This window comes from Manduca sexta, chromosome 8 (genome assembly GCF_014839805.1).
Source record: "Manduca sexta isolate Smith_Timp_Sample1 chromosome 8, JHU_Msex_v1.0, whole genome shotgun sequence".
Taxonomy (NCBI): Eukaryota; Metazoa; Arthropoda; class Insecta; order Lepidoptera; family Sphingidae; genus Manduca; species Manduca sexta.
This window is the reverse complement of record NC_051122.1, coordinates 6,849,189-6,862,217: the sequence shown is the minus strand read 5'-3', so window position 1 is coordinate 6,862,217 and position 13,029 is coordinate 6,849,189. Positions and strand designations below refer to the sequence as shown.

Genomic DNA, 13,029 nt, shown 5'->3' with positions numbered 1-13,029 from the left:
GTTGAGCTGTTCCAGATTTTGCAATAGGGTTGTAATAGGTCGCGGTCTAGGAGCGCCATCATTACAATTAGGTCGCAGGACATAGAAAGCGGCACAAAAAGTATCAATCCGTCACTGAGGACTATAATTTAAAAAAAAAACTATGATTTTTGTATAACACGTACCTATCCTGCAAGACATTATTAATTTCCACTTCCTATATGAGGTAAATTATGGAAGTCATTTTTCTTTTTAGTCTATTGGACAGCAATCACCTCTCCTGAAAAAAAGCTAACAGCTAACTACACCGACACTACATCTACATACTTCATTGAAAAATTTTAAAAAAAATCGAACATCTACGCTGGATTACCTAATGCAAAATATTGTTGAATTTAAATTTAATATGTAACACAAGGTACGAGAATAAGAAACATTCCAATACTTATCTCACAATAATATGATACCTAATATTTCATATTTTATGCAATTTACGAAGAAGTCGAAACAAAAGATATTCTAAACTCCCGCCAACTTGTTTTCATTCTTTACTTTTTTTACTTCATCTTTTTAAATATCCTGCGTTTTAGTCGGCTGCGTTCATTATTATACACCGACACAATATCTGTATAAAATATCTTCATTATAATGTATACGTTTGTATATTATATAATTAATTCATTTAATCGAGCAAATATAAAAAAAAAATGTCATAATTATTAAATTTTACACAATTCCATTGCCTTTACAGATCATTTATAGTTGATCTAAAAATCTTGCAAAAATCACAAGAGTCTTCAAAAGTAATAAGTTATAAAACAAGAAACAATTTTATTAAATATTTTTACAGATCTTTCTTTAAACTTATAATACCTATGTATAAAATTGTGTCCATTACTAGTAACTTTACTATTAATTATATTTGTAGTAATAGTGTGAAGAATATTCAATTAGATATTATTTAACATATTTATCTATAGAGCGGTATGATTGCTAGGTACGACACCGAATATTTATTATAAGCCTCGCCGGACAAAGAGCGTAGTTGGGTGTGATATTCATATTGCATGTGTGATGCTAAAATATATGAAGGTGAACGTGCCAGTTTCTGGATAGAGTCTACATTGTATTTATGTAAATTATCATAGTAACTCTCACGCCAAGTGAACGTCTGGTAAAGCCCTAAACTTTGATTGTTTTTTATACAGGTATCTGTCGCACATCTTAATACTTTTAACAAGTAGTGACCTGCTGACAGTCATCGGTCAGCTTCAACCGCTGAATCTAGAAAGACAATATTTTGTTTAAAATATTACTAATCGATTGATTTTTTGTAAAAAAAAAAGTAGTGTAGTTAAAGGCTTTATAAAAAGTTTTACTTTTTCTTTAAAATAATAATGTGAAAAGGAAACCCAAAGTATAATGTCTTTTACTGGCACTGTCATTTGTTTGTCATTGATATCTGATAAATACATTATAAATAGTTTCATAAGCTTTTGTTTTTAAATGAACGCATCAATAAAAACAGTGCTGTCACTTAAAAAAATGAAAACTTGCTAGCGTAGAAATTGTTTTTTTTTTATTATAAAATGGAAAAATAAAATATTTTTTTCTTTACAATAAATACATCTAGTTAGCCTGTAAGTGATAGTATTGAACATTATTTATGGAAAAATATAATGCTACGTATTTTTTTGCGTGTTTTGTATACATTTTATTGTTATAAAGAAATTTTATTTACAAATCTGACCACACCGACTGCTGCGAGTTTGCGCATGCGCCGAATGGCGAATCAGTGACTATTTCTTTGAGTTAGATATTTTATAAATAAGAAATTTTATCGTTAGTCGGTAATATATTTATATAAACGTGTAATTTGTTACATTGTTTAGTTTGAACATTTTACCAATGAAATTCATTTATTAAAATTTTAGAAGTGTTAAAAGTGTAACATTGGTGGCCATTACAAAACCTAAACTTTTTATCAGAACAAATGTCCATTTGATGTTTCGGCGACGTTGTGACTAATCTCATGGGAAGCTACCTAAAAATCGTGTTGAATTTTTTTTAAACGCCACGTTTAGTTCCGTATGAGTGTAGTGAGCATCGATAAAGAGGGTCTGTGAAGTAAATTATTTCAAGACAATCCGTGCTGTCCAATAAATAATTGGGGTTGACTTCTCTCAAACAACTGTCAATTGTTAATTTTTTTTCCGATTCAGTATTTCATTTATTAAGAAAGTTCATTAGCTAATTACAAGTGCAATCATTCGATGCAAGTATAAAGTTTGCACGATTTTACGGGCAGTGTGGTCGAACGTTGGACACCCACATCGCTTGTTGTCACTCTTCAATGAACATAACATTGGCTGGGCGACCTCTATTCAATATTACAACTTATTTGTGTTAAAATACGCAGATTTATCACCTCCTGAGACGTATAACGATTGTCCCACGCGTTGATTGATATTGACTGTCAAGTGTCGCCGAAACATTCTAAAACTCACGTCGAAATTACATGTTGCAGTGTAACAAAAATGATTTTAAGATAAATTTAACAATAGTGCAGTGATAACATTATTGAAACATACGTAAAAAAATAGCAATAATAGAAAAAAGTGTGTGTACTGTGTTGTGGCAATGCATCGCGGGTTGCGCGCGTGTCGGCAGTGGTGACATGGGCTGCGTCGCGGGCCCGACAGGCGCTGGGCTCTGGGAGTGAACGGGCGTGCGGGCTAGCACCTGCACAACACACCTGGTATTATGAACAAGCGTGAGAGCAACAAGGACAAAGAACGTCAGAGCGAGGATAAAAGAACTTCCACGTAAGAACATGTCTATACTTCATACACACACCGTCCCCTAATGGATATGATTAGTGCTAATTTTTCATTCATGCTTCATCCAAACAATATTTATACAAAGTTGACATTACAATCTAAATTATATAAATCATGGTTATTTTTACATATCACTTATACTTGACCATTAGCTCCTTGACGGTCATAAGTATTGAAAATTATGATGCATTCAAAGATTACTTGGAAAATATTGATAAGCTCATATTGTATTCCTTATCTTTGATGCAGGTATTCAGTTATTAATCTAATAGTAACCGCAATGACTTAAAGAATGCTCTGATCTTTATTAAACATATTTGTTATTAGTTAATTCATCATTTTGGAAAACCGAATAGCATCTGATTATATTATAAAGTATGTTTGTGGTTTTGTAAGTATACAATGCAGACCAAAATAACAATATAAAACATGCCTATATTCTTTCTCTCTTTCAAAAAGATTAATAAACATTATAAGTTATTCAATTAACCAACATATTGGCTTCCTTCATTTATTTAATCTAAGAATTGAGTACACTTGGGCACTATTCAGAAATATAGCTAGTGTGATGCATATTTGTTAAAATTTAATTATTTACTATACTTTTTGAGATTGTTAAATTGTGATGCATTACTTGTTTTCTCACTTCAACATCTAAATCAATAGACAGGGTAAGACATAAAATGATAAAAAGAAATGCACAGACAGTTGTAAACTAATTTGTTTAATAAATGCATGCAAAAGAAGATACATTTGGTATAGTAGCTGCAAAATAGGTCACATGTTTAGAGAGGTACGGACAGGTGTAGGGAAATTTTAAATGTTTCTAGTATATGTAGTTAAGTGATACATGACTCAAATTTAATGATAATTTGAACTGGTATAATCTAATTATTGTACTGTAAAGTAGTGTTGCACTCTGTGTAAGTTTTTGACCCCATTTTCCAGGAATGGTATTCTTCAGAGCTTGACTTTATGTAGTCAGGTGTTCTTAAAACTAAGCCAAACTTTTCTAAAATGTGTGTTCCGTTGACCTCCCCTATTAGTGGGGTTAGAGCATGTGGAGAGGTTACAAATCATTCTCTTCCTGTAAACCACATCAAATAATTTCAATTAATTTAATATGAAAATGATTCATAAACACTTTAATTAATTATGTCAATAATGTCAGTATTTTACCCTATTCTGTTTAGTATTATGCTGTTTATAACACAGACATGACAATGTTTTGTGTTTGAGTGTGCAACTTATAAAAGTGTTATGTTAAAAAGTTACATATTTTGTAAAGTGTATGAATATTTCCATAATTTATTAATAAGCCTCTAAAACTTGCAATGAAAATTATCCATCAAAATTTTATGTTAATAAATTTACAAGTATTTGTGGTGCAATTTTAATTGAACTCTTCTACTAATTGATTCCTCTGTTCTATTATGTTTTAACTCTAATGAATATGACATACAAGATAGGGCATGACTATACCCTATTATTTTTTGTCTGGTAAAATATTTCAAAACCTCCAATAATGTATTCAATAATAACACACACACACACAGACACCTAGCTTTTAATAATGGTGTCATCTATATTCTAGTGTTTATATCACATTTTAATAATTTATTAAATGCTTGATGTTATGGTACTAGAAGTGCATTGTCATTTGTTATCAGCTGACCTATCTATATTAAGAAACAGTGTAATCTCTATAATGTCTTTCTCTATAAATTAACACTCTCTATAAACTAGAAACTAGTTCAGTTTTGTGGTCCCAACATTTTTAAGGTACATGAGTTGTTGATGTAGATTGCCAAAATTGCCTTCCTAGGCAATTTTGGCTACAGTAACTGTAAAAAAATTGGACTGGTATATCTAACTCGGGCTAAGACTGGGTACCCAATAGTTGTTCTGCCCTTTGAAGTGCCTTTGTGTGACTTATATTGTTCATATTTTCAATTGCTAATGACTTATTCTTAAAATATTTTTAAAACCAATTGTTAAAGTAAGAAAATACTACTTAAACATGTGAATTGTCTAGAACATGTGAACCATTTATCTTTGATTTGTCTTCATGCACTTTTGGTCTTAGTTATTAAACACACTGATGTCTACTCTTTCTTTCCTCACTTCCTGTAATGAAAAAATGGTCAGTCCCTTGAAGTTTGTTATGGAGAGTTTACACTGTATTTATGAATAATTGGTACAGGTCAATGCCCTAAATGCAATGTTTACTTATACATACAGCTATACAATCTTATAGAGAATCTTTTTATAAATCATTAATTGCATGCTTAGCATTTTATTCCATTAAAATACTTAATTGTAAACATTCATTAATTATTGCTAACATAGTATGTAAACGTTACTTAACAGTTAGCTATTTAAATTCATTGAATAACTATTTAATGCATATTCATTTTAATAATACAAGGAAAGTGATTTGACTGAATAACTATTAATGTGTTCATGTGATTGATATTATAACCTAAGATTATATGCATATAGTTAGGAAGTTGTCAATATGTTTGTATCATTAATGTATTTATTTATTTATTTATAGCTATAATCAGATCCACATTATTAATTTTTAAAAATAAGATAAATAGAAAGGCACCTGGGCTACATCTTAAAATAGTTTTGTAAAGTTATAATAACATTATGCAACATGATATAACAGTTGTTTTAAGTAAAGTATATTTTTATATGCCAAACATAAACATTGATTTGATATTATGTCACAAAATATTAATATTTGCAACTACATACTATTGGTGTTGTGTCCATGAATCATAAAGTGTAAACATCTTGAATCTCAGAATACACTGATAAAGCATTGGTTATAAAAAAAAAACATTTATCATTTATATTGTGTCCAGTATTGTATATTGTTACATTTAATTATCTATTTGTGACTTACTTACATTAGAAGCTAAATCATAGTATCTTTTATCTGGTTCCAATAGTTTGGAATAATAGTGTTTATTCCTCAGGGGTAATCATCTGTTATTAGTTGACATTCTATCGGACCCTACTTCACTTATTATTAGTCTGTATAAAAAAAATTGCTAAATATGAAATGAATCCTCAATATGATTTAATCCAAACTATATTCAAAATTTTAGAATAGCTTTAAACCTAAAAAGTATAATATTGTGACATTTATGTAGAACCTAGAATGTAGATTTATGAGTCAAAGTAAACAAAATTGATCTATTGTAATTTGTCACATAATGTATTAAGAAAGTCAATTTATTATATACAGTCGAATCCGTTTATAATGACATCGAAAGGAATTGACAAACACGTCATAATAAGCGGACGTCATACAAAGCGTTTTGTGAAAAAAAAACATTTTTATGTAAATGGTATGCATGTATTTAAGTACTTTAATAGAGAAACATAGTAACTTATAAAATGTATGTATGTATGTATGTACATAAAAGTTGTATTTTTTTAATGTAAGTAATCTGTAATTTTTGTCTGCTTTTGTTTTTTTATTTTATTGTAAAAACAGTCTCTAATACTATTATGTATAGAAGACATCGCTATGGTCAAATTATCGTTTTCAATATTGCTATGAACAAATCAGGATAATAATTGTGCAGCTTTTAATGCCTCTTCTGCGGTAGGTAATGGTTCTTCCTCGACTTCTTCTTCCCCATCACTGAGATTCAAAATAAAAACGAGCCACGTGCCGAACGTCGTCGGGCATCAACGAACATTACCGAAGGCGTAAAGAATCATGTCGGTCATTATAACCGGACATAATTTATTAAAAGGGGTCACAATAAGCGACATGTCACTGTAAGGGAAGTCATTATATCCGACTTTTTTATAAAGAATCTTATATGAAAACCAAACTTCGTAGTGTAATTACGTCATAATAAGAGGTTGGTCAATATAGGCAGAGTCATAATAAACGGATTATACTGTAATTATTTATCATCACAAATCCCACTTGTTTTGCAATGTATCTATTATTTATAATATTTTTTGTATGTAACATATGATATAGATATTTAAAATTATACAATATTTCAGTATATTGATTTGTGTATACAGTATGCAAGTTTAGTGACCTGCTTAAGGAGGATATTCAGTATTAGATTCCCGTGCCACATATCTATAAATTTCATGAAATAATTTTTTGATGGGTATTCCCATCCAATCCAATCCAATATAGCACTTAGATATTTTTGCCTGTCCTAAGCTAGGTTAGAAGTATGAAGGGAAAAGGATCATACTTAAAGGTCATATACATATGTAATGAGCAATAGGATAGGCCAAGTATAGAGTTATCCACATGTTCAAACTGTTTCAATTTTTTTTTTAGTTTGTATGTCACTTTTTTATCACATTTTTTTAGCATAATTTTTTATTACTTACATGCCATTAAGAATTGCCATGTGTTTAAATAAATCCTTTGACAAATAATACTCACTATATTAATTGCTGATGTTGGTTCACGGACTTGCCTGCATCTATGCCTCCAACGAAAAGCAGCTTATAGTCCTTAAGACATATCTTCCTATATGTAAAATGTATTTTCAGAATTGGATAAATAGTTCTAATTGTTATCTTTTAGATCAAAATTCAGAAACTTTGCTTTTTAATATCTACTGTAGATTGCTTCAGGCATCTTCTAAAAAGACATCAAAATAAACTAAAAATAATTTAACTTAATATTACAGCAATGATGCATTTACTTGACAAAGGAAGCATTCATTCTAAAAGTTCTAACATTATAAGTTCTCATAGAACACATTCTAAATTCATACTTTTATTTGGTGTTGCCACATGTCCCTGCATATGACTGCATTCTCATTTATAAATAAACTGTTGGTAGATTTAGACTGAAAAGAAGGAAGAAAGTCATTGATGAGTCATAAAATGGCCACACAAATAGAAATGTCAAGTGCCATGTTGAGTAAAAGCTAGAAGTTATAAAAATATAGTAATCTAGAGAGCAATGACTGTCATGAAAATTGACAAGTGATTTGTGTTCCCTAACTGTAACTAATATTTTTATATTAACAATGAATATTCAAACGAGTGACTGTCATTGTATTTATTTAAATACATGCCCCAATGCATAGAAAATTGTGAGTATGCTCATTAGCATTAGCCTTATATCCAGCAAACAATCCACCTTAACTGGTATTTATTAGCATTTACCTATTCATAAACTGAAAATATACCCATTAATAACATTACATGGTTAAATGAATGTCACTTTATGAAATAAAATACCTCATACAAAAATACCTCTCAATTTCATAAATCACAACTAATTATGTTACAACGCATGAACACATGTTATAATAACTAGTTTTCATAAAATACCTTTGTCATGAACAACTTTCTAATCTTGTAACATTAAAATTGTTATTGTTACTGTATAAAATGTATATTTCCACTGAAAAATACAAGCTTAATACGCATTGTTTGGGTGTTGCTAGATAATTGTCCAGTTCCATGCTTTTGGTTGGTGGCGCATTGTAACTTTCACTTTTAGACTCAATGCCAATAACGGTCTGTATGATTCACTACAGTTTGTGCACATTTTGAGCTGCTTATGCATACTTAATTTTCAATAATCTTGACATATTTTAATTTATATATTTTTTTAAAGCATTACATATAGTTTTTAATTATATTATTCAAACAAGTATTTTTGTTCAGTTATGTTATTATTTTTTCAAGTGAATATAAGCAGCCTGAGAGTCACAAATATATTGTAAAACAACAAAGATATAGATTATATTATGATTAGTAAACATTTATATATATATCTATATTTGTAAGATATATTACTCTTTTATTATGACTGCATGTATTAAATAGTTCACTAGAAAAAAGGTTAATTTATAAATTACATTTTACATCAAATTTTACTTTGTTGGATTCTGAAAGTGTATTTAATTCATTGTTGTATAATTAGGAATTTATTGCATACAAACTTATGAAATGGTTGATAAACTAATTTGCTAATATTATTTATAACAAATTGCTCATACAATATAAATTAAGGCAAATTTTGTACTTAATAGGTGCTTATTACAAGTATTATTACACCTAAACATACATCTACATATCCTCAATAAATTATATCAGAAGTATGATGTGTGTACCTAAGGCACCCAAGTTTAACCATCTATAAGTAGTAAACCATATAGTTTATAGTCCCAAATTAATGAAATTTTCCTAATAGATGAGTCAAACTAGCAGCTTTTCTGCTTAAGCATGATTTAAGTTTTTTTAGGGCCAGAACAAAGTGATCCCATGTGCCTGATGGTAATCAAATTGGGGTTGATATAGTGTTGAAGGACTGGTTTACCCATGGAAAGTCCATTCCCAGGATAGAAAGAATTAATGGAATAATATAGCTTCCTGTTAGTAAATCAAATAAAAATCATAATAGGTTGTTTTAGTTAATATTTAGATAGATAGATAGATAGATAGGCTATAGGCTTTATTCTTGCTTACATATTATAAAAATAAGTTCCCATCGCATCTGTCTGCCTGAATGCAATAAATTACTAAAAGTAAACTATCAAACATATTTTGATAAAATCTAGTATGAAGATGGTTTGTGGCTGGAAAGGACATAGGCCTCCTTTTTATCCTGGGAAAATATATAGCTGGCCTTTAATCTCAGAAAACGCGGGCGATGCCGCCAGTACAAGGTAGTTGAGAGTAAAATATAATAATATTGATATTTGATATTTTAACACAATTGGTTGAATGAAAAACAAAACACCTTTAATTCGTTACTTGTGTATGTTTAGTTCCAAGTGATAAGCTACTTCCTTTATATTGTACATATATTGACACATATAGTTATCTATTAAATTAATATCAGTTAAACGGAATAAGCTATCTATTCACAATTGATAATTGGATAAGTGATAGGTGTGCAAAGCCTGTGGAAACTGGTGGTATATTATATTTTACCTGTCCATATAAATAGGAAAGAATTACGTTTATAAATAAGTGATTATGATTGACAATAAAATCTATTAGTTTTAGGTCTAAAGCTTAATAATACTTTATTACTTGAGCAAATGTTGTGTTGTATATTTAATTTTGTATACATAAATGGTAAATTGTTGGAAGCAAAACATGTTAAAAAATCTGTAGCTTATGTATTTGTGTATGTAAATGATTAATTCAAATTTCATTAGCAGTATTGAGAGGGAATTGTTAATGTAGTAAATTAGTAGCTTCGCAAAGAACAGGGCATTATCATTCTGCAGAGACTTTTATGTTTACTGCATACACCATAATAAAACAAACTAAGAAATTGTTTCCCTTTAGGATTAGGCAGCATTATATCTACTACACCCATTTATTAATTGTTAGTGCTTTTTCCATCCCACCATGTGAGGGGGGTGAACCTATTGGTCATGTGGGCCACAAATCCAATCTGCGCCAGATGATCGTTTTCATATTATGATAAACATCACAGTACCAAAGTTGCTAATTTAAGCAGTAAAGGCTGATTCTCTATATTTTGATAAAACAGATACTGATTTTTTAAAATAGACTCAAATATATTTTTCAAACAAAAGTTTTGTGTTTTGCAGTCACCACACAACACACTCATAACATAATTCGATTCGTGAATTTTTCATTCATATATTTAATTAGTTGATTTATCGTAATTTTAGCGTCATAAGCCCGTTTTCATTATAATTCAACGAAATTTGCAACATGAGTTTCTTGTTTGTTCTATTTGGGTCAAAACTACTTCTTAAATTGACCGAGTTCAACTAATATGTAACTTTTATGCATAAGAAAAATATTGTTTTATAAAATAAATCCCTAATCATTATCGAAAATATACCATTCTTTTCCCATATTCTTATATCAATGAAATATACCCACTATGTATTTATAAATATGATGTTAAGCAAAAAAAAAATTAAGTTATACACTCGTAATTTGCAGTTTAAAATTATAAGCGGTTCATTTGCATTTTGCCGATATACTTTCACGGTCTATTGAAAATGGCTGTGTAGTGTACAGTGTAGATGCAACATACAGATAATCTCAATTGATATCGCCTGCTCCTCGACGATGTCTATTTAGGTTTCTGACACAAAAGATTCTAGTTCAAACCGTGAAGATATTTTATTGAAAAAATATTTTTATTTACAATCGATGTATTTCGCATGGCGTAACAGGAATGTATTGATATTTCAATACAATCTACAATGTTCTTGTTGTGAGTGCGTGTATGTACTTTTGTATTTTTTTAAACAGATATTTTGTCAGAGCTAGTTTATAATCTACGAGATTATAAATAATTCGTAGCATATTGAAATAAATGCACGATAGCAGAACGTTGTTTAAAAAATTAGGTCAAGTTCAGTAACAAAAAACTAGCTGGTTTCTTGTCACCTCTGATAGAATAATTATATTCTAAACTTAAGTAGGTAGATGTTTTAAGAAATGCTTTTAAAATTGTCACAAGTAACGCAAATTCATTGTATTTAAAGAAAGTTACCTCTGTTACGAATTCATTCACCTAATTATGGAAGTTTAATTTTATTATACATGCGCTTCTGCACATTACTCGTTTTAGTTGCATGGAAAATGTTATGGGTATTTTATTTTTCTTTATAAGCAGAGGTTGGAAAACTAGGAAACTGGGTCATCTCTAGTAATCGTAGTCACTTTGTTAATCTCTAATTAAAGTAATAAGAATTTGGGGTGATCTTTTGGTCTACCGCGAATCTTTATGGCCAAAAAAACTACAAGATTAATATGCCACCCGTTTGCTTTTTTGTGAGATAATGACACTTATCGAGTATTAAATTTGTCAAGTCAGCCGATTCATGGCGTAAATAATACTGTCTATATCGTGATTATACCATAATCAGAGTACAAACAATGGCAATTCTCTTATAATCGTCCATGTAGATATCAAATACATCACGTATCACAACCCCAAATTGGCTGACATTGGTCAGTGGCGACTGCCGTGTCGACCGAAAAGAAACACTGTGTTGCTCACGCTCGAGTTTGATTTTTATCAGCAAAAACAATGCGTGACGTAACAAACACACGTAAAGTTCGCAAGAAACAGTTTTTATCAATCGACCGGCTGACTTTCTCTTGAAACGAGTTAACTTAATGATGAAGAGGAACCAATTTCACCCCTGTTATGAATAAATTACCGTGATTGAATAAGTAAATTGCTGACTTAATTATGAATCAATTTCTAATCAATATCAGGGCGTTGGAGCCGTGAAAAAACTTTTGATGTACTGTATAAATTAGGGCCGTAGTATTACGATCTATACATAATTTACGCTTAGGTTTCGGCCTGGTTTGCGTATTGATTTGAAACCTAAGAGCGCCATGAACCGTTTTAAAAAATAATTGACTTGGCATTAGAAGTAGATCGGAAAGAGGTCAACTTACTGTAAAACCTTTTGCTCTATTAATACAGTTTTAAGTTTCCCCTGCAAAACCGGGCTGCGATGCGATCCAACTGTACGTAGGATAGGTAGGGCAGGTAAGCTCAGAATCTACATTATCCCCGAAGGCATAGCCGGCAGGATCCACAATGGGGGAGGCTCATTACCTGTGCCGGTCGTACAAATGAGGGAGGTTCTATTCTGCTCCAGCGAACACCCTAGGCAAGTTAAAAGTAGGCTGTTTCCCACAGACTTTAAAAAAACAAATTATATTATGATATAATATATACTCAGTGACGTTACCAGTGCTAACGGCATGGCATATAACAGGATGTAATTCTGCATGTCATTGAATTTAATTTCTTATGAATCCGGATTTGCGTCCGACGTTGTTTTTGAAACGCATTCGTTTACGCCTCGGAAGTAGAAATCGTATGGATAAGATTTTTCTGTAGTATTTGCAAGAAACCTTCGAGTTATTAATGTAGCAAATTTCTTATGTCAAACTTAACTAATCGGACTTAAGTCGCGTCTGTAATAATATGTATTTATTTCTCAAGAAACATTACAAAGCATCTTTTTGAGAGCAATCGCGTGTAAACAACTCTGTATTAGTTGGAACTCTTAATAATACACTATTCAGAAGTTAAATCTCAAGTAGGCGAGCTACGGGAAATAAAATGTCTTGTTTGCATTAACGTCTAACTTTGTAAGAGGTTATGTTTACAAACATTGCACGCTACATTGATCCCAAAAGTAGGTGGCGCTCTGGCGCCTCGAAGACCTAA

The 13,029-nt window shown here is 30.6% G+C and overlaps 1 protein-coding gene and 1 long non-coding RNA gene across 18 annotated transcripts in view; one reads left to right on the top strand and one right to left on the bottom strand.

Moving 5' to 3' along the window:
- The first annotated feature begins 1,722 nt into the window (after positions 1–1,722).
- LOC115446513 (casein kinase I) overlaps positions 1,723–13,029 on the top strand; it is a 43,527-nt gene continuing 32,220 nt past the window's right edge. For 6 of the 17 annotated variants that reach the window (XM_030173292.2, XM_030173284.2, XM_037436370.1 and 3 more), the window contains exons 1-2: positions 1,734–2,097; positions 2,399–2,804. In XM_030173292.2, coding sequence (XP_030029152.1) covers positions 2,743–2,804 — 62 coding nt within the window. In that variant the 5' untranslated portion in view covers positions 1,734–2,097; positions 2,399–2,742. The other 11 variants (XM_030173301.2, XM_037436371.1, XM_037436372.1 and 8 more) reach the window with 9 other exon arrangements.
- On the bottom strand, positions 3,525–7,761 carry LOC115446588. Its single transcript, XR_003938935.2, has 3 exons — positions 7,595–7,761; positions 7,258–7,458; positions 3,525–3,906 (listed from the first exon to the last, which is right to left on the bottom strand). It is a non-coding gene; the product is annotated as an uncharacterized LOC115446588 (long non-coding RNA).